Source organism: Palaemon carinicauda, chromosome 24 (genome assembly GCF_036898095.1).
Source record: "Palaemon carinicauda isolate YSFRI2023 chromosome 24, ASM3689809v2, whole genome shotgun sequence".
Taxonomy (NCBI): Eukaryota; Metazoa; Arthropoda; class Malacostraca; order Decapoda; family Palaemonidae; genus Palaemon; species Palaemon carinicauda.
The window spans coordinates 78,231,928-78,254,306 of record NC_090748.1 but is presented as its reverse complement, the minus strand read 5'-3'; the positions used below and the strand labels follow the sequence as shown (position 1 = coordinate 78,254,306).

Genomic DNA, 22,379 nt, shown 5'->3' with positions numbered 1-22,379 from the left:
CAAAATCCTCCAAATCTCTAAACAACTGCCAAAACAACAACCTCAAAAACCAGCAACATATAATTCCCCAAATCTCTAAAAAAAATTGCTAAAACATCAACCTCCAAAACCAATGACATAAAATCCTCTAAATCTCTAAACAACTGTCAAAACAACCTCAAAAACTAGAGGCAAAATCCTCCAAATCTCTGAAAAAACTGCCAAAACAACAACCTTCGAAACCAATGACATATAATACTCCAAATCTTTAAACCACTGCCAAAACAACCACCTCAAAACCAATGACATAAAATCCTCCTAATCTCTAAACAACTGTCAAAACAAATACCCTCCAAAACCAATGACATAAAATACTCCAAATCTCTAAACAACTGCCAAAACAAACACCTCCAAAACCAATGACATAAAATACTCCAAATCTCTAAACAACTGCCAAAACAACAACCTCCAAAACAAGCGACATAAAATCCTCCAAATCTCTAAACAAACTGCCAAAACAACACCTCAAAAACCAATGACATAAAATCCTCCAAATCTCTAAACAACTGCCAAAACAACAACCTCAAAACCAGCGACATATAATCCTCCAAATCTCTAAACAACTGCCAAAACATCAACCTCCAAAACCAATGACATAAAATCCTCCAAATCTCTAAACTGTCAACAACAACCTCAAAAACCAATGACATAAAATCCTCCAAATCTCTAAACAACTGCCAAAACAACCAACCTCAAAAACCAATGACATAAAATCCTCCAAATCTCTAAACAACTGCCAAAACAACAACCTCCAAAACCAATGACATAAAATCCTCCAAATCTCTAAACAACTGCCAAAACAACAACCTCAAAAACCAATGACATAAATCCTCCAAATCTCTAAACACTGCCAAAACAACAACCTCAAAAACCAATGACATAAAATCCTCCAAATCTCTAAACAACTGCCAAAACAAAACCTCCAAAACCAATGACATAAAATCCTCCAAATCTCTAAACAACTGCCAAAACAACAACCTCAAAAACCAATGACATAAAATCCTCCAAATCTCTAAACAACTGCCAAAACAACAACCTCAAAAACCAATGACATAAAATCCTCCAAATCTCTAAACAACTGCCAAAACAACAACCTCCAAAAACCAATGACATAAAATCCTCCAAATCTCTAACAAACACCAAAACAACTACCTAAAAAACCAATGATATAAAATCCTCCAAATCTCTAAACAACTGCCAAAACAACAACCTCAAAACCAATGACATAAAATCCTCCAAATCTCTAAACAACTGCCAAAACATCAACCTCAAACCAATGACATAAAATCCTCCAAATCTCTAAACAACTGCCAAAACAACAACCTCAAAAACCAATGACATAAAATCCTCCAAATCTCTAAACAACTGCCAAAACAACAACCTCAAAAACCAATGAATAAAATCCTCCAAATCTCTAAACAACTGTCAAAACAACAACCTCAAAAACCAATGACAAAATCCTCCAAATCTCTAAACAACTGCCAAAACAACAACCTCCAAAACCAATGACATAAAATCCTCCAAATCTCTAAACAACTGCCAAAACAACAACCTCCAAAACCAATGACATAAAATCCTCCAAATCTCTAAACAACTGCCAAAACAACAACCTCAAAAACCAATGACATAAAATACTCAAATCTCTAAACAACTGCCAAAACAACAACCTCCAAAACCAATGACATAAAATCCTCCAAATCTCTGAACAACTACCAAAACAACAACCTCCAAAACCAAAGACATAAAATCCTCCAAATCTCTAAACAACTGCCAAACAACAACCTCAAAAACCAGCGACATAAAATCCTCCAAATCTCTAAACAACTGCCAAAACACAACCTCCAAAACCAATGACATAAAATCCTCCAAATCTCTAAACAACTGCCAAAACAACAACCTCAAAAACCAATGACATAAAATCCTCCAAATCTCTAAACAACTGCCAAAACAACAACCTCCAAAACCAATGACATAAAATCCTCCAAATCTCTAAACAACTGCCAAAACAACACCTCCAAAACCAATGACATAAAATCCTCCAAATCTCTAAACAACTGCCAAAACAACAACCTCCAAAAACAATGACATAAAATCCTCCAAATCTCTAAACAACTGCCAAAACAACCAACCTCCAAAACCAATGACATAAAATCCTCCAAATCTCTAAACAACTGCCAAAACAAACCTCCAAAACCAATGACATAAATACTCCAAATCTCTAAACAACTGCCAAAACAACAACCTCAAAAACCAGCGACATAAATCCTCCAAATCTCTAAACAACTGCCAAAACAACAACCTCCAAAACCAGCGACATAAAATCCTCCAAATCTCTAAACAACTGCCAAAACAACAACCTCAAAAACCAATGACATAAAATCCTCCAAATCTCTAAACAACTGCCAAAACAACAACCTCAAAAACCAACACATAAAATCCTCCAAATCTCTAAACAACTGCCAAAACAACAACCTCAAAAACCAAGCGACATAAAATCCTCCAAATCTCTAAACAACTGCCAAAACAACAACCTCCAAACCAATGACATAAAATCTTCCAAATCTCTAAACAACTGCCAAAACAACCACCTCCAAAACCAATGACATAAAATCCTCCAAATCTCTAAACAACTGCCAAAACAACAACCTCCAAAACCTGATGACATAAAATCCTCCAAATCTCTAAACAACTGCCAAAACAACAACCTCCAAAACCAGCAACATATAATCCTCCAAATCTCTAAACAACTGCTAAAACACAACCTCAAAACCAATGACATAAAATCCTCCAAATCTCTAAACAACTGTCAAAACAACCTCCAAAACCAATGACATAAAATCCTCCAAATCTCTAAACAACTGCCAAAACAACAACCTTCAAAACCAATGACATATAATCCTCCAAATCTCTAAACAACTGCCAAAACAACACCTCCAAAACCAATGACATAAAATCCTCCAAATCTCTAAACTGCCAAAACAACAACCTCAAAAACCAATGACATAAAATCCTCCAAATCTCTAAACAAACGCCAAAACAACTACCTCAAAAACCAATGACATAAAATCCTCCAAATCTCTAAACAACTGCCAAAACAACAACCTCAAAACCATGACATAAATCCTCCAAATCTCTAAACAACTGCCAAAACAACAACCTCCAAAACCAATGACATAAAATCCTCCAAATCTCTAAACAAGCCAAAACAACAACCTCAAAAACCAATGACATAAAATCCTCCAAATCTCTAAACAACTGCCAAAACAACAACCTCAAAAACCAATGACATAAAATCCTCCAAATCTCTAAACAACTGCCAAAACAACAACCTCCAAAACCAATGACATAAAATCCTCCAAATCTCAAACAACTGCCAAAACAACAACCTCAAAACCAATGACATAAAATCCTCCAAATCTCTAAACAACTGCCAAAACAACAACCTCAAAAACCAATGACACAAAATCCTCCAAATCTCTAAACAACTGCCAAAACAACAACCTCAAAAACCAATGACATAAAATCCTCCAAATCTCTAAACCAACTGCCAAAAAACAACCTCCAAAACCAAGACATAAAATCCTCCAAATCTCTAAACAACTGCCAAAACAACAACCTCCAAAACCAATGACATAAAATCCTCCAAATCTCTAAACAACTGCCAAAACAACAACCTCAAAAACCAATGACATAAAATCCTCCAAATCTCTAAACAACTGCCAAAACAACAACCTCCAAAACCAATGACATAAAATCCTAAAAATCTCTAAACAACTGCCAAAAAACAACCTCAAAAACCAGCAACATAAAATCCTCCAAATCTCTAAACAACTGCCAAAACAACAACCTCCAAAACCAATGACATAAAATCCTCCAAATCTCTAAACAACTGCCAAAACAACAACCTCAAAAACCGGCGACATATAATCCTCCAAATCTCTAAACAACTGCCAAAACAACCTAAAAAACCAATGACATAAAATCCTCCAAATCTCTAAACAACTGTCAAAACAACAACCTCAAAAACCAATGACATAAAATACTCCAAATCTCTAAACAACTGCCAAAACAACAACCTCCAAAACCAATGACATAAAATCCTCCAAATCTCTAAACAACTGCCAAAACAACAACCTCCAAAACCAATGACATAAAATCCTCCAAATCTCTAAAAAAAACTGCCTAAACAACAATCTCCAAAACCAATGATATAAAATCCTCCACATCTTTAAACAACTGCCAAAACAACAAAATCCAAAACCAATGACATAAAATCCTCCAAATATCTAAAACGCCAAAACAACTACCTCCAAAACCAATGACATAAAATCCTCCAAATCTCTGAACAACTGCCAAAACAGCAACCTCCAAAACCAACGACATAAAATCCTCCAAATCTCTAAACAACTACCAAAACAACAACCTCAAAAACCAATGACATAAAATCCTCCAAATCTCTAAACAACTGCCAAAACAACAATCTCCAAAACCAATGACATAAAATCCTCCAAATCTCTAAACAACTGCCAAAACAACAACCTCCAAAACCAATGACATAAAATCCTCCAAATCTCTAAACAATTGCCAAAACAACAACCTCCAAAACCAGCTAAATAAAATCCTCCAAATCTCTAAACAACTGCCAAAACAACAACCTCAAAAACCAAAGACATAAAATCCTCCAAATCTCTAAACAACTGCCAAAACAACAACCTCAAAAACCAGCAACATATAATCCTCCAAATCTCTAAACTTCTAAAACATCAACCTCCAAAATCAATGATATAAAATCCTTTAAATCTCTAAACAACGGTCAAAACAACCTCAAAAACTAATGGCAAAATCCTTCATATCTCTAAAAAACTGCCAAAACAACAACCTTTGAAACCAATGACATAATACTCCAAATCTTTAAACCACTGCCAAAACAACCACCTCCAAAACCAATGACATAAAATCCTCCAAATCTCTAGACAACTGCCAAAACAACCACCTCCAAAACCAATGACATAAAATCCTCCAAATATCTAAACTGCCTCAACAACAACCTCAAAAACCAGCTACATAAAATCCTCCAAATCTCTAAACAACTGCCAAAACAACCAAACCTCCAAAACTAATGACATAAAATCCTCCAAATCTCTAAACAAACGCCAAAACAACTACCTCAAAAACCAATGATATAAAATCCTCCAAATCTCTAAACAACTGCCAAAACAACAACCTCAAAAACCAGCGACTAAATCCTCCAAATCTCTAAACTGTCAAAACAACAACCTCAAAAACCAATGACATAAAATCCTCCAAATCTCTAAACAACTGCCAAAACAACCACCTCCAAAACCAATGACATAAAATCCTCCAAATCTCTAAACAACTGCCAAAACAACAACCTCCAAAACCAAGGACATAAAATACTCCAAATCTCTAAACAACTGCCAAAACAACAACCTCAAAAACCAATGACATAAAATCCTCCAAATCTCTAAACAACTGCCAAAACAACAACCGCAAAAACCAATGACATAAAATCCTCCAAATCTTTAAACAACCACCTCCAAAACCGATGACATAAAATCCTCCAAATCTCTAAACAACTACCAAAACAACAACCTTCAAAACCAATGACATAAAATACTCCAAATCTCTAAACAACTGCCAAAACATCAACTTCTAAAACCAATGACATAAAATCCTCCTAATCTCTAAACAACTGCCAAAACAACAACCTCAAAAACCAATGACATAAAATCCTCCAAATCTCTAAACAACTGACAAAACAACAACCTCTAAAACCAGCGACATAAAATCCTCCAAATCTCTAAACAACTTCCAAAACAACAACCTCAAAAACCTATGACAAAATCCTCCAAATCTCTAAACAAATGCCAAAACAACAACCTAAAAAACCAGCGACATATAATCCTCCAAATCTCTAAACAACTGCCAAAACAACAACCTCAAAAACCAATGACATAAAATCCTCCTAATCTCTAAACAACTGTCAAAACAACAACCTCAAAAACCAATGACATAAAATACTCAAAATCTCTAAAAAACTGCCAAAACAACAACCTCCAAAACCAATGACATAAAATACTCCAAATCTCTAAACTACTGCCAAAACAACAACCTCCAAAACCAATGACATAAAATCCTCCAAATCTCTAAACAACTGCCAAAACAGCCACCTTAAAAACCAGCGACATAAAATCCTCCAAATCTCTAAACAACTACCAAAACAACAACCTCAAAAACCAATGACATAAAATCCTCCAAATCTTTAAACAACTGCCAAAACAACAACCTCAAAAACCAATGACATAAAATACTCCAAATCTCTAAACAACTGCCAAAACAACCACCTCCAAAACCAATGACATAAAATCCTCCAAATCTCTAAACTGCCAAAACAACCACCTCCAAAACCAAAGACATAAAATCCTCCAAATCTCTAAACAACTGCCAAAACAACAACCTCAAAAACCGGCGACATATAATCCTCCAAATCTCTAAACAACTGCCAAAACATCAACCTCCAAAACCAATAACATAAAATCCTCCAAATCTCTAAACAACTGTCAAAACAACCTAAAAAACCAATGGCAAAATCAACCAAATCTCTAAACTGCCAAAACAACAACCTCCAAAACCAATGACATAAAATACTCCAAATCTCTAAACAACTGCCAAAACAACAACCTCCAAAACCAATGACATACAATCCTCCAAATCTCTAAACAACTGCCAAAACAACCACCTCCAAAACCAATGACATAAAATCCTCCAAATCTCTAAACTGCCAAAACAACCAACTCAAAAACCAGCGACATAAAATCCTCCAAATCTCTAAACAACTGCCAAAACAACAACCTCCAATGACATAAAATCCTCCAAATCTCTAAACAACTGTCAAAACAACCACCTCCAAAACCAATGACATGAAATCCTTCAAATCTCCAGGCAACTGCCAAAACAACAACCTCAAAAACCAGCAACATAAAATCCTCCAAATCTCTAAACAACTGCCAAAACAACAACCTCAAAAACCGGCGACATATAATCCTCCAAATCTCTAAACAACTGCCAAAACATTAACCTCCAAAACCAATGATATAAAATCCTCCAAATCTCTAAACAACTGTCAAAACAACAACCTCAAAAACCAATGGCAAAATCCTCCAAATCTCTAAACAACTGCCAAAACAACAACCTCCAAAACCAATGACATAAAATACTCCAAATCTCTAAACAACTGCCAAAACATCAATCTCAAAACCAATGATATAAAATCCTCCAAATCTCTAAACAACTGCCAAAACAACAACCTCCAAAAACAATGACATAAAATCCTCCAAATCTCTAAACTGCCAAAACAACAACCTCAAAAACCAATGACATAAAATCCTCCAAATCTCTAAACAAACGCCAAAACAACTACCTCAAAAATTGGCGACATATCTTCCAAATCTCTAAACAACTGCCAAAACATCAACCTCCAAAACTAATGACATAAATTCCTCCAAATCTCTAAACAACTGTCAAAACAACAACCTCTAAAACCAATGGCAAAATCCTCCAAATCTCTAAACAACTGTCAAAACAACAACCTCAAAAACCAATGACATAAAATACTCCAAATCTCTAAACAACTGCCAAAACAACAACTTCCAAAACCAATGACATAAAATCCTCCAAATCTCTAAACAACTACCAAAACAACAACCTCCAAAACCAATGACATGAAATCCTCCAAATCTCTAAACAACTGCCAAAACAACAACCTCAAAAACCAGCGACATAAAATCCTCCAAATCTCTAAACTACTACCAAAAACAACAACCTCAAAAACCAATGACATAAAATCCTCCAAATCTCTAAACAACTGCCAAAACAACAACCTCAAAAACCAGCGACATATAATCCTCCAAATCTCTAAATAACTGCCAAAACAACCTCCAAAACCAATGACATGAAATCCTCCAAATCTCTAAAAAACTGTCAAAACAACAACCTCAAAAACCAATGGCAAAATCCTCCAAATCTCTAAACAACTGCCGAAACATCAACCTCCAAAACCAATGACATAAAATACTCCAAATCTCTAAAAAACTGCCAAAACAACAACCTCAAAAACCAATGACATAAAATCCTGCAAATCTCTAAACAACTGCCAAAACAACAACCTCAAAAAACGGCGACATATAATCCTCCAAATCTCTAAACAACTGCCAAAACATCAACCTCCAAAACCAATGACATAAAATCCTCCAAATCTCTAAACAACTGTCAAAACAACAACCTCAAAAACCAATGGCAAAATCCCCCAAATCTCTAAACAACTGCCAAAACAACAACCTCCAAAACCAATGACATAAAATACTCCAAATCTCTAAACAACTGCCAAAACAACAACCTCCAAAACCAATGACATAAAATCCTCCAAATCTCCAAACAACTGCCAAAACAACAACCTCCAAAACCAATGACATAAAATCCTCCAAATCTCTAAACAACTGCCAAAACAACAACCTCAAAAACCAGCACCATAAAATCCTCCAAATCTCTAAGCAACTGCCAAAACAACAACCTCCAAAACCAATGACATAAAATACTCCAAATCTCTAAACAACTGCCAAAACAACAACCTCCCAAACCAATGACATAAAATCCTCCAAATCTCTAAACAACTGCCAAAACAACAACCTCAAAAACTGGCGACATATAATCCTCCAAATCTCTAAACAACTGCCAAAACATCAACCTCCAAAACCAATGACATAAAATCCTCCAAATCTCTAAACAACTGTCAAATAAACAACCTCAAAAACCAATGGCAAAATCTTCCAAATCTCTAAACAACTGCCAAAACAACAACCTTCAAAAACCAGCAACATAAAATCCTCCAAATCTCTAAACAACTGCCAAAACAACAACCTCAAAAACCAGCACCATAAAATCCTCCAAATCTCTAAACAAACGCCAAAACAATAACTTCAAAAACCGGCGACATATAATCCTCCAAATCTCTAAACAACTGCCAAAACATCAACCTCCAAACCAATGACATAAAATCCTCTAAATCTCTAAACAACTGTCAAAACAACAACCTCCAAAACCAATGGCAAAATCCTCCAAATCTCTAAACAACTGCCAAAACAAAAACCTCCAAAACCAATGACATAAAATCCTGCAAATCTCTAAACAACTGCCAAAACAACAACCTCCAAAACCAATGATATAAAATCCACCAAATCTCTAAACAACTGCCAAAACAACCACCTCCATAACCAGTAACTTAAAATTCTCCAAATCTCTAAACAACTGCCAAAACAACAACCTCAAAAACCAGCGACATAAAATCCTCCAAATTTCTAAACATCTATCAAAACAACAACCTCAAAAACCAATGACATAAAATCCTCCATATCTCCAAACTGCCGCCAAAACAACAACCTCAAAAACCGGCGACATATAATACTCCAAATCTCTAAACAACTGTCAAAACATCAACCTCCAAAACCAATGACATAAAATCCTCCAAATCTCTAAACAACTGTCAAAACAACAACCTCAAAAACCAATGGCAAAATCCTCCAAATCTCTAAACTGCCAAAACAGAATCCTCCAAATCTCTAAACAACCACCAAACCAACGACCTTTTCGACCCAGTGACCAGCGCCGCAAACGTGTCAACTTTACAAGTACATGCAAATAAATTAACACATCTAATAACACAATTATTTTATTAAATGAAATAATAATCGAAACAATACAAATTCACAAGAGGTAAATAAAAAGGAAGGGGAGGAGTTATGAGTAGAAGAGGAAGGGAAGTAGCAAGGAAATATCGAAGAGGAGGGCAGGGGGGTGGTCAAGGAGGAGGAGGAGGAGAGGAGTGCAGGGGTAAAATAGAAGCAGGGGGAGAAGGGGCCTGGAAAGACGGGGAAGGGGGGAGAGGAGCAAGGAAAGGGTGGCGAAGGGAAAGGGGAAAATGTAGGAGAGGGCATGAAAAGTGTCCCTCTCCTTCTCTTCCTCATCCCTTGCCCATCTCTCTCTTTAAATATGGTGGGGGGTACCATGTGGTTTTAGAAGCCTCAATTATGAACACTGTGATAGGCTATCATCCACTGACATACTGTGGTGCAATACTTCGTCAGCAAGGGAAGTCCTCAGTTTCTATTGTTGGCATACCACTTTTTCATGAATAATTAAGAATTTTAAAGAAAGAAAGACTGAGTGTAACTTATGCAGCACATTCGAAATCACTATACAGGTATAAATGCATCAACTATACAAGACGAACAAATAGTAGACATTGTTTCCCGCTGCGGCAGTACAGCTGGAGTGGCTGGCTGGTTGAACGTGGACGGTGATCCTGTTCACATATCAAATGCATACTGCACTCAGGGATACCACCATTAAAATTTAGTTTTTTTTTTATATTTATATATGAATAGATAGATATATAAAAGTCGATAAATAAAAATCCACAAATAAGTTTTTATTTTTTTCCTTTACTGCGAGTTCTGCCATATTTTGGATTTTTATTTTTATTTTGATATTTTGAGAGTTTGGCGACCCCAGGAAAAGCGCTTGGCCACCCCAGGGTTGGGAAACCTGGTGCTAAGTGAAGAGATCAGAAATGGAGATTTGTGGGAGTTGCCTCATGCTGATGATTTGGTGATTACCACTGAAAATGAGGAAGACTTACAGAGAAGGGTTGAGGAGGGGTAGCTTGAGAGAAATGTGGATAAGACTGAAGTTATGGTGCACAGTAAGGAAGGTAGAGAGATAGGATATCCATGCATGAAATTAGAGGCTCTGATATAAAATAGGTAGAATAATTCAGTACTTGTGATGTACTATAAGTCAGGAGGGAGGATGAGTCTTTAGTTAAGAATAGGATAAAAGCACCCTGGGGGAAGTGGAGGAGGTCACAGTAGTATGCAATAAGAAAATGCCAATCAAGCTAAAAGTCAAAATCTATAGCACAGTAATAAGCCCAATGTTAATATTCGGATCAGAAATGTGGGCATTAAGATTGGAAAATGATGAAATAAAAAGAATGGCAAGTGTAGAAATATTACAGAGGTGATAAAAGTGTCAAGGTTGAGATGGTACGGCATGGGTTGAAAATGAATGGTGAGGAGGGCTTGCGAGGAACCTGTTAGGAAAAGTAGATAGAGGAGGAGGCAGAGAATTAGATGGAGAGATAAGGTGAAGGATGACAAGGAGAGAAGAGGATGCCTCTGATAAAAAGGCATAAGAGAGGACTTAGTAGCGAGATCAAATAACCCCTTAATATAGGGATAATGGTAGGAAAAAAGTCATATACTGTACACTTAATATTACAGCATATATATATATATATATATATATATATATATATATATATATATATATATATATATATATATATATATACATATATATATACATATATATATATATATATATATATATATATATATATATATATATATATATAACTATGTAGATCCAGACATTTGTGAAAATATGCATGATACACGTTTTCCGCCTCATGAATATTGTTGTTTAAAATTTACCTATAAGATAATTACCATTAAACTCACCTAACATTTCATCTGCAAAAATTGAAGATAATCTAGCATCACCCAACATAACTGGGCATATAGGATGGTTTTCCCCAGAGATAGTGAAACCAGCATCAGTCATTTGACTTCTAAATCTGTCTGTGTTAGCTTGAACCTTTTCAGCATATCCTGCACTTCCAAAAAGAAGATCAAATACCTGCAAAATATAAATGAAATGTTAAAATTCCAACATATAATGGAATCAAAATCTCCAAATAATGACTGTACACTACTGTACCTATACTTCAAATATATCTCTGTATATTCTGACCAACAAAATTACCAACTTTTTTACATTTGTACTTTTCAACTATACAAACTTGAGTCCTTTATTAGATGTGTGATTTCAGTGTAGTTGGGTCTTGGCTATATGAATTTAGAGTAAGGTGATATTTACTGGCGGATGGAGGGAAAGCCCGGCTCCCTGCCAGCGCACCAATTAGCAACTTATGGGCGGTTGAGGAATGAAGTGTAACATAAGGGACCCTGGTCCTCTCATTTTCTTTTGGAGCACAGTTTCCTCATACTTTCTGTACCAAAGGAAGAGTTGCATTGTCCCACTCCAGAGAAGGAGGGTAAGTCATTCTGGTCCCTGATAGTAGTCACCTTTGTTGGGAAGAGGAGGAGGATTGAAGTTATGGCTGGCTGGATTCTGGGTTTTGGCCACGAATTCCTGAACCAAGGCAATGGAGATCATCATCTATCTCGGTGGCTACATCAGGATTCTGCATCTGTGCATACAAAGTCAATATTCATTACACGTTTATCTACCTCTCGTCTGACGACGTCGAATCTTAAATTCGCTCCAATGCACAGAATGTCAACGAATTTTAAGGATATTGATGAACACGTGGTTTAAAGAAAATTGAACTTACAACATTTTTAACACAAACACCACACCAGTGACAGGAAAAGATATGCCGTTTTCCTACTCGAGACGGTACGTTTAAGAGACCTGAAGACTTTCAACGCTCCACGTGACTTAAACTCCTATGTCAAAACTTTGTTTCCCCTCCCATCCCGCTCCTCGAGAGTCCTGTAGATCCTTGAGAGATTAAAGGTCTGTAAACTTGAATTGGGAACTTCTTAGTCTATATATGAATCATCTGTTTTACTATTGTTATTGTTTTCTTAAGATGTTTTATTTTAATTTTTCAATACTTCTTATATAGTTTATTTCCTTGTTTCCTTTTCTCACTGGGCTATTTTTCCCTGTTGGAGCTCTTGGGCTTATAGTATCTTGCTTTTCCAACTAGAGTTGTAGCTTGGATAGTAATAATAAGACATATCTTCACTACAGAAATTGAAGAGGTCTGATGAAGGAAGAGAGAAAAACCAGCTAATCTGGGTATCATTCGGCATGTGGCTGCTTGGAAGCGTTCAGGGTTCTCCTAAATCTTGATAATATCTACAGACTGTTAAAAAAGTGGCAAAACAGTGAAAAGAGGGAGCAGAAACGTCTAGCATTACCCAAGATATTGGAATGGCTTTGAACTTTGCCAATTGTAAGGACTGGCAGAATCTCAGAGGTTTCCTGTTATACTGCATTATGAGCAGGTGAAGGAAATGATGTAGGGATAACATAGAAAGACTGCACTTCTTTGACTGACCCTGTTTTGCTTGAATATTTTTCTTACCTAAAAGAATGATGCCCAGCTTTACCACATCTTTTAGCCCCAGGAGACAACAGAGTTCATCATGCAATTACTAAGGTATTCCTACTACCACCCAATCCAAAGTTAAGGGGACTGCTGATTGTCAACTAGTAAGCCTTAGGAACTATAGGAGCACTGCCTAGGAATGCACCCATATGGAACAAGCCTTTTCGTCGACGAAGATGGCTTGAACGAGTTTCTGAACACAATTTTTAGGGATTTGAACCCATGCAGGAGGCACTTGATGATGAGTTCTGGTATATCATGGGTAAAATCAGCAAGCAGGTCTAGAACGGTTAGTGTCTATTTCAACATTCTGACAGGTACATACCCTATCATAGGAACTGCAGTTAGTTACTCAATTCTGTGATACCATCCACCTTACTTTCCTCTATTCCTCTATCTGTAAAAAACCCAGGAATCGGGATACTATCACTCACTATAATGTAAGCAATTATGTTACCTCGAAAAAGTCAGAATTGCTATACTAAGCTTCCCTGTAAATAGTTGTCTCTGGTGTCTTCTTTCTGAAGTACAAAAGAATCTGTTAGATCATCATCTTTGCAAACAACCGAGTTTGTGCAACGTGGTATCTCAGTGCTTATAACAATGCAGATATCTAATTTGAGAAGTATTCTGTTCTAGCTCTTCAAGGGCAACCAAAATGGATGATCTTGGTGTCTGGGAAAACTTGATCAAGGATCGGTCTTTGAGTGTGGGAAGATTTAGGATGAGGAGCAGTATCGGTGAGGAGGGAGACTTTACAACGAAGCATTTTGGGATGTCCCAGGGCAGGAGTAACACCGTCTCTCTCACAGGGAAAGAAATGGTAGGAGTTACACGAATGCAGCTCCTATTAATTGGTCTTTCAGGGCTGCTCCGTCAAAAAAAAAGGGCAACAGAAGAGTAGAGCCCTTACATCCTGACTAGCAGTGTGGCAGACCTGGCAAAAATATACAATCATGTAACATTTATGATTTGTACAGTTCTTAAGAAAAAGAAGATAGCAAATCAATTTATTTTGCGAAAAGGGTGCTGACATAGACGAAACAAACCCCACATGTTCTTGATATCACTGAAAAGTTGCTGCTTATCTGGATCAATAAAAAGCACTTAGCAGAAAATACTGTAAGGACAACGTCCTACAATGCTTTCAGCCCTTTTTACCTTTGTACATATTCTGTGTAAATACCCTGTAATTATCGTTTATGCATTTAGGTGCAGAATCACCTGCCCTTCCTTTGTATGTAAGACTCATTGTTATATGTCAAGCATGGGCTTTTATATTAACCATAAAGTCAATGTAAGAAAACACAAATGCCCCGCATTCATCACCTGTTCACAGTCGGACAGTCACCTACCCAGGTCACTACAATTCCATCCACACAGGTCAATGTATTCGGCCCGTCTCGGAAATAAAGCATCACAGCAAAAGTATTATATGCCTACCTGAAACAGGAGCCATGTATATCAGTAGAAACTGTAAAGTTCAAAGCAAGCCAAGGCTGGTTTTAGAATTTCAAGAGAAAAACTGGCATCTACGTTGCAGTTTAATACGGTGAGGATACAGACTTCGATATCGAGGTAGCATAGGCATTCATTTCTGAATTTAAAAGTTTAGTGGATTTTAAGTTTTTTGCTACAGCAAGCTTTCAATTGTGAATAGACTGGCCTTCCTTGGAAAAAGAAGCGCAAGAGGACCTTCGTTGCAGTAGAAGAAAATGCAATTCCAGATCACAAGCCTATGAAAAATTGTAACTCTGCTGTTCTGTGCTATTATGAGGGATTTTCAAAATTAAGCCTGTCAACCACTCCCACAGACTAGTACTAGCCCTGCCGCCAGTAACGACAACACTGTCAGGGGGCAAAGGTGCCTAGGGCGGCGGAAACAAACGGCAAGGGTTCCTACATAAAACACCATGCCATAGCTGAAGGCAGCGCCGCCAGCCGCAAGCAGCGCCGCATCGCCAGTACAGGTACTATAGGATAGTGTGCCAAAAGGGGGCAGCAAAGCTGTTAGGTACCAGCACTGCCGTCAGTCTAATACCCTACGGCCATGGAGGGTCAGACCCCAGAAGGAACCAACCCCCCACAATCAAGTAAAATGATAAAATTCATGCAATATCCATCCCAGAAAAGCTAGGATATAAAGAGAGGTGACGGCATGGGGTAGCTATATCCATGCATCAAAAGAGCATTCCTTAACAATCCCCAGAACAGAGGCAAAGGCAAGGAAGTCAGGCTCAGGAAGAAATCTAGATTTAATCCAAGGGTTATTCCAACAAGGAAGTCTCTCTAGAGAGAGACACTATGCCACCGCACCCTGAATCCCAGGAAAGGTTAGAAAGACTAAAATAAATGCCACACCGTCAGAAACGGCGGCTGCAGTCCGATCGAGAAATCTCATAGGCTAAGAGGTAACAATAGTATCTGTAAGTCGGCGCACCAACATGCTGAGATCACCCTTCGCAGAGGGGAGCTTCAATGGACTGCACAGTCCTAGCATGGGAGATCACGAGCGAATACAGAATGGCAGACCAATGGATCGCCAACGAGGGCTAGGCTAAGCCTAATAGGTTGGTGCCGCAAGACGAATGAAAAATCCCAGAGGCTAAGAGGGAACGGCAGTCCAGGTAAGTCGGCGCACCGACAAGGGTAGAACACCCTTCGCAAAGGGGAGCTCCAAAGGACTGCGCAGTCCCAGCATGGGAGATCATGAACGAATGCAGCATAGCAGACCCTAATAGGTTGAAAAAACCAGGGTATCGAAGGCAAGCAGGCAAAGGGGTTCAGTAAACTAGTATAACCGAGGAAAAAACCCTCTAAGGGGAAAATGGCCGCTGCCAACGAGACCAGTAAGAAAGACCTGATCGCCATCAGTGAACCCGTCTCCGACTAAACTACCACTCTCTAAGCTAGGCTAGCCGGGACCGATAAGCATAAAACTAAAACAAACTACATTAATGCATAGTAAAAGAAAACGCAAAACAGACCCCAAGGCATCGTAATGCTGAAATAAAGCTAGCTAACGTGATACTAGTGAAATAATACTAAGTGAACACGAAATAAATAGGGCCGTCATGAACTCGACATGGCGCCCAATGGCTAGCTGGACTCTGAGCGCCCGGCTCCCTCATCGCCATGAAAAAGTTAATTAACCACTCCCCGATAGGATCTAAAGCTGTTACAGCTAATTATAGCCATGTCGTCCTGATGGAAGTTCCATCAGGACGACATGGCTCGAGCCTAAAAATTAAGCCTATCCTGGTGTATTTCTTGAAGAATCCAAAAGCCCATAAAAAGTGCAAGGTGCAGAAGAAACAACTGAACATCATGTGGAGGTCCTGAGATAAAAAAGTACAGTACTTTGTGGAGAACCTCCCACTCCAAGCCTTGTTAGTTATGGTCAATGCTTTTGCCAACCCTCCAGCCATTGAAGAAGACCTACTGGAAGAGTTCAAATTCATTAGGCTCAAGTTCCTGCCTCCCAACACAACTGCAATACCCCAACCCATTGATTAGCCGGTGATCAATTTCAAGGAGCTATTCACAAAAGTAATGTTCTAGTGATGCTCCAAGGTAACCGAAGGGACCAACCTTCCCACACCAAAATTTTTAGAAAGAAAATTTCCACATTGTTAACGGCTCAAAAGGATTGACAAAGCCTGGAAGGGGTTACCAACAAAACCCTCGACTCTGTAAGGGTAAACTGTGGCTTGAATGAGTATCTGAACACAATTTTCAGGGATTTGAACCCATGCAGGAGGCACTTGACCATGAAATTGTGTCCTCTTGCAAGAACACAGACTTGGAGGTGGAAAAGGACGACATCAACGATCTTCTCGAGGAACAGTAAGCAGCTGATAGAGTTGCATAACGGGTGACAACAAGAGGTTGGGGAGATATCATCATCGAAGGAGTGAAGAGTTATAAATCTCTTTCTTTGACTGAAATTAAGGAATGATGAAAATGTGGGAAATATTGCAAATGTTTGTAGAAACACACCACCAGGCCAATGAATCTATTTTCCGACAGTGAGATGTCGCATCTGCATGCTGTTTTAAAGATAAGGCAAAAGCAATAGTCTAAAGATAAATTACTTGTGAAAGTTGAACATAAGAGTGTAAAAAAGCAATCAAATGTCCAGAAAACATAATCAAGTGATTCAGTTAGTGATAGGGAATGTCATTCAAGAGAAGAGAACCTGTGATATTTTTACCAGAAGGTTTCGTAGAGGGATATTATCTCCAAACATTAACCCCCTCTTCCCCTCTCGTCCCCCTCACACCAGCCATGACTCTCTTCAAAGGTAAAATACAAGTTACGGTCAATATTTCCATTTTTTATTGAGAATTATTAATTTGTATTTTGAACTTAGGGGTTATAAATTGTACAATAATTAGCATACATGTATGGGTGTGTGGAACTGATAGAGTGAATTTCCTTTGTTTTTTTTATGAAAAAAAAAAAAAGTTTTAATTTTCGAGTAAGCTCCATGACTGAATTAAAACTTGCAAACCCAGTACCACTATATACAAAATCTGCAATAGATAATATTATCATTATTATTACTTGCTAAGCTACAACCCTAGTTGGAAAAGAAGGATGCTACAAGCCCATGGGCCCAACAGGGAAAATAGCCCAGTGAAGAAAGGAAACAAGGAAAAATAAAATATTTTGAGAACAGTAACAACATTAAATCATATATTTCTTATATAAACTATAAAAACTTTAACAAAACAAGAGGAAGAGAACCCAAGACAGTGGAAGGCCATTGTACAGAGGCTATGGCACTACCCAAGACTAGAGAACAATGGTTTGATTTTGAAGTGTCCTCTTAGAAGAGCTGCTTACCATAGCTAAAGTCTCTCTTCTACCCTTACAAAGAGGAAAGTAGCCACTGAACAAATACAGAGCAGTAGTTAACCACTTAGGTGAAGAAGAATTGTTAGGTAATTTCGGTATTGTCAGGTGTATGAGAACATAGGAGAATCTGTAATGAATACGCCAGACTATTAGGTGTATAACTAGGCAAAGGGAAAATGAATCCGTAACTAGAGAAGGATCCAATGTAGTACTGTCTGGCCAGTCAAAGGACCCCATAACTCTCTAGCAGTAGTATCTCAACTGATACTGCCCTGGCCAACCTACTACCTACAAAACAAAATTTGAGGGAAATGTAGGAATTAACATTTTCAGATGACAGCTCTATTTAGTGAATCGAGGAATTCCAAAAGATGATAGACGAACCTTAAGAGTTTATTAATGAAAATACATTCTTAGGACTCACAGAGAGTGTTTTCCCACGACATGAGACCATAATTAAAAGAAGGATAAGCATGGTATGAAGAGGTTTTGTTAAACAAAATAAGATTATGAAGAGTAAAATTAGCAAATGATCCCACCAGTATTGACTTATGCATCAGAGCCTTACTTAAACTAGTTAAAACTCCAAAAGCAATGAAAAGAATGATGGAAATAACACTAAGACAAAAAAAAGTAACATGGATACAAGAGCAAACTAAACTAAAGGATGAATGGACAAGGGCAGGATATAAAGAGTGACAGAAGGTGCCCATAGAAATTGTAAAAGAAGTAGGGGAAGGAAAAGAAGATGACAGATTGACAAGCTAAGAAAATATGTGAGTATATAAAGACCATAAACAGACAAGAGGACGATGGCAGCTTCACACAATTTGGTGGGTATTCTCTGGATCACGTCCAGAGCAGAGAATATTTCTGTGGGAACAAAGAAGCTTCTAGGTTTAGCGGATTTTGAAGTATGGATGCTAGGCCCCTAGACTTCCGCTGTGGGCTCGCCCCCTGCATAAATTCTAGAGTGCTTCTGGAAAGAATTCATCTCATCTTTATCCTGTCCATCTTCTGTGTTCCTTTGTCAACCCTGCATGGGTTTTCATCCCCCTTTACAAATGTGTAACACTTCTCTAATACAGTATACAAGCTGCTAACACAAGAGCCCATGTCTCACTTATGTGTGGGGCAACCTTATCGAATCGAGTGGGCCAGTACCACTGCCTTCAATATTGGTATAGATTCTCAGTGATGATGTGACATCCGTTGCCAGATAATTTCTGCATTGGAGGTGCTGTGGCTAGGTCAATAGTGTCTGATCTTGTGGTATACCTTAAACACCGAAATCATGATGTGCACGTAGAAACGCTGGTCCTAGTGCAGGAGAGACAATATCTCTTAAGTAAATTATGTCGTATTGGCTTCCATGCTTTAGTCTTTTACCTACAAGTCCTTGGAGGCCACAAAGCATTTTAATCTCCAAAGATTGTCATGCAATAAATGCTTCTGTACAAAAACTATTAAACAAAATTAATATATAAAATATACTATAGTGGCAAATACCAAAGAAAAAAACTAGGGATAATTAGAAATAAAAAAGTAATGTAGATAATACAAAAGATAAAAAGCATGATAACACATTTTACTAACTAGAGGGGCACTCCGTAGAGCGCAGACCTCCGCCGCGGCAGCTTATTTACGACCTTTTGCTCGACCTTGACCTTTAACCTTAACATGCATTAATTGGCGTGGATTTTCACACACTAAAATATGAACCAAGTTTGAGGTCTCTGTGACAACAATGTCTAAACTTTATGGCTGATTATGTGAATTGGACATTTTGCTTGACCTTGACCCTTGACCTTCCAAAATTGAATGATTTCCAGGCTTTTACAGAAGTTAATCCCAGCAAGTTTCATTACTCTACAATTAGAAGTGGCCAGGAAGCTGTTCACAAACACACAAACAGGGGCGAATACATGACCTCCTTCCAACTTCGTTGGCAGAGGTAAAAATTAAACAAAACTTAATTTTATGTATCAAACTAAATTAAAGCGTTAAATTTTAGGGATGAGACTGCAAAGTGAATTGAATAAAATTTTGTATAATAGTAATTATGAGTTTAATTTGTTCTGGGAGCAAGCGCGTATACTAAAAAAAATTATTCCCATAAATAAAGATTCACTTCAAGCGTTCCACATGTCCATAAACACACGCATATATCATCAGAAATTAATAAAAATTAATTGCTATTAAAAAAGTAGAAATATTGACAAATTAACGTGAAGATAAAAGTGAATGTATTATTTTTGGAAATGAAAAAGATATAAAAAGAATCGAATACTTCCAAAGAATTGAAATAAGTCAATTGATCATTGACCTAGAGAAATCTGTCAGAAACCTTGGAGTAATCATGGATGATAGACTGACAATGAATGAACATCTAAATAATATGGTAAGAAATTGTAACTATCATATTAGAAACATAGCATTTATTAGTAATTACTTGAATGAAAAATCTATGGCCATACTCATTAATCACAACATATTTTCAAGAATTGATTACTGCAACTCACTTGTTCTATATCAGCTGAAGAAAACTCAAGAGAGTACAAAACAGAGCCGCTAGATTAATAAAAGGACTACACAATAGGGATAGAATTACCTCTGCACTAATTAAATTACACTGACTGCCGGTAAAGGCGAGAATCGAATACAAGCTACTCTTACTAACGTTTAAGATACCGAACCAAAATATCTAAAAGAATGCCTGAACAAACCAGAAATAGAAACAAATGTTACCATAAGACACATGAGTGACAAACATAGACTATCTGAACCAAGAACAAATAGTAAATTTGGTGAAAGGGCTTTTAGCTACTGTGCACCTAGACATTATAATAAACTGCCAACTGAATGAAGGACCTAAAGGGAGCAATTGAATTTAAGAAGAAACTAAAGACATTACTTTTCACAAGATCATATGATTTGGAAGATGCTACAATCAAAGAATTGTATAAGTTATAATGAAAATGTTTCGTTAGATGATCGATATGGACCCGCCCGGGTAGTAGTTCACTCGACTTCTGAGGAAGGTAAGATTTAAACCCAAAAGGAGGTTATTGCTTGGAGGGAGAGTCTCCCTCCATGAGAGCCTCTGGTAAAAAAAATATGGAGTTCTCTCTTGAACAACATTCACTATCACTAACTGAATCACTTATTTTTGCACTTTCTGGACAATTTTCACTCTTACATTTAACTTTCACAAGGTACCTGGCAGCCTATTATTTAAAATGACAGGAAAATAAGACATCAAATTATTGATAAATAAATTTGCTGCTTTTCATAAGGTTCCTAGCAGCCTATTATTTAAAATGGCATGAAAATGAGACATCAAATTATTGGTAAATAAATTCGCTGCTTATCCCACCAAAGATTTATCAGTGTTGTGAGTCTATAAATTTTTTTAGAGTTTCCCTCATTTTCAATATAGTATCGCCAATTTCACTAAAAGTGATAAGTTTGTCACTCACCATCCTCTACCTTCAATGAAATCTCCAACATGACCTCTTGTTCCTGTTCCTCGGTCGTCAGCTGCTCGCTATGCCCCTCAAGAAGACCGTTGATGGCATCCTTACCCACCTCCAACTACATTGTCTTACCCAAGGATACAATTTCGCCAACTGCATGGGATCGAATCCCTAATATCTTGTTGCATTCAAGCAACAGTTAACTAAGTGTGGAATTGACAGTTCTGTTGGTGACCCTTTCCGAGGCTTTGTCAATCATTTTGAGACAGTTTACAATGTGGAAATGTTCTTTCTAGAATTCTCAAAGGGTGAGGTTGGTTAGGTGACTTCGAAGCATTGCTAGAATATTGCTTTTGTGAACAGCTTCTTGAAATTAGATATCACCTGCTGGTTCATAGGTTAGAGTATTGGAGTGGTATTGGGAGGCAGGAACTTAACCTAATGAATTTTAACTTCTCCATCCGGTCATATTCAATGGCTGGAGGATGGGCAGGAGCATTGTCTTTAAGTAATATGGCTTGGAGTGGAAGGTTCTCCAAAAGCTACTTTTTTACCTCAGGACAAAAATCCTCAGCGAGTCATTCCACAAACAAAATGCAAGTAGCCCGCGCCTTATTGCTTGACCTCCTCATGACATTCAGTTGTTTCTGCATCTTGCACATTTAAAGGCTCGTCAATTCTCCAAGTGATACACCAGGAGAGGTTTGATTTTGCAATCCCTGTTT

At 37.6% G+C, this 22,379-nt stretch overlaps 1 protein-coding gene across 2 annotated transcripts in view; it reads right to left on the bottom strand.

Annotated features, from left to right (window-relative positions):
* Gcat (Glycine C-acetyltransferase) overlaps positions 1 to 22,379 on the bottom strand; it is a 690,239-nt gene that overhangs the window by 34,338 nt on the left and 633,522 nt on the right. For both annotated transcript variants that reach the window (XM_068347822.1, XM_068347821.1), the window contains one exon: positions 11,637 to 11,814. In XM_068347822.1, coding sequence (XP_068203923.1) covers positions 11,637 to 11,814 — 178 coding nt within the window. The remainder of the gene's footprint in view (positions 1 to 11,636; positions 11,815 to 22,379) is intronic.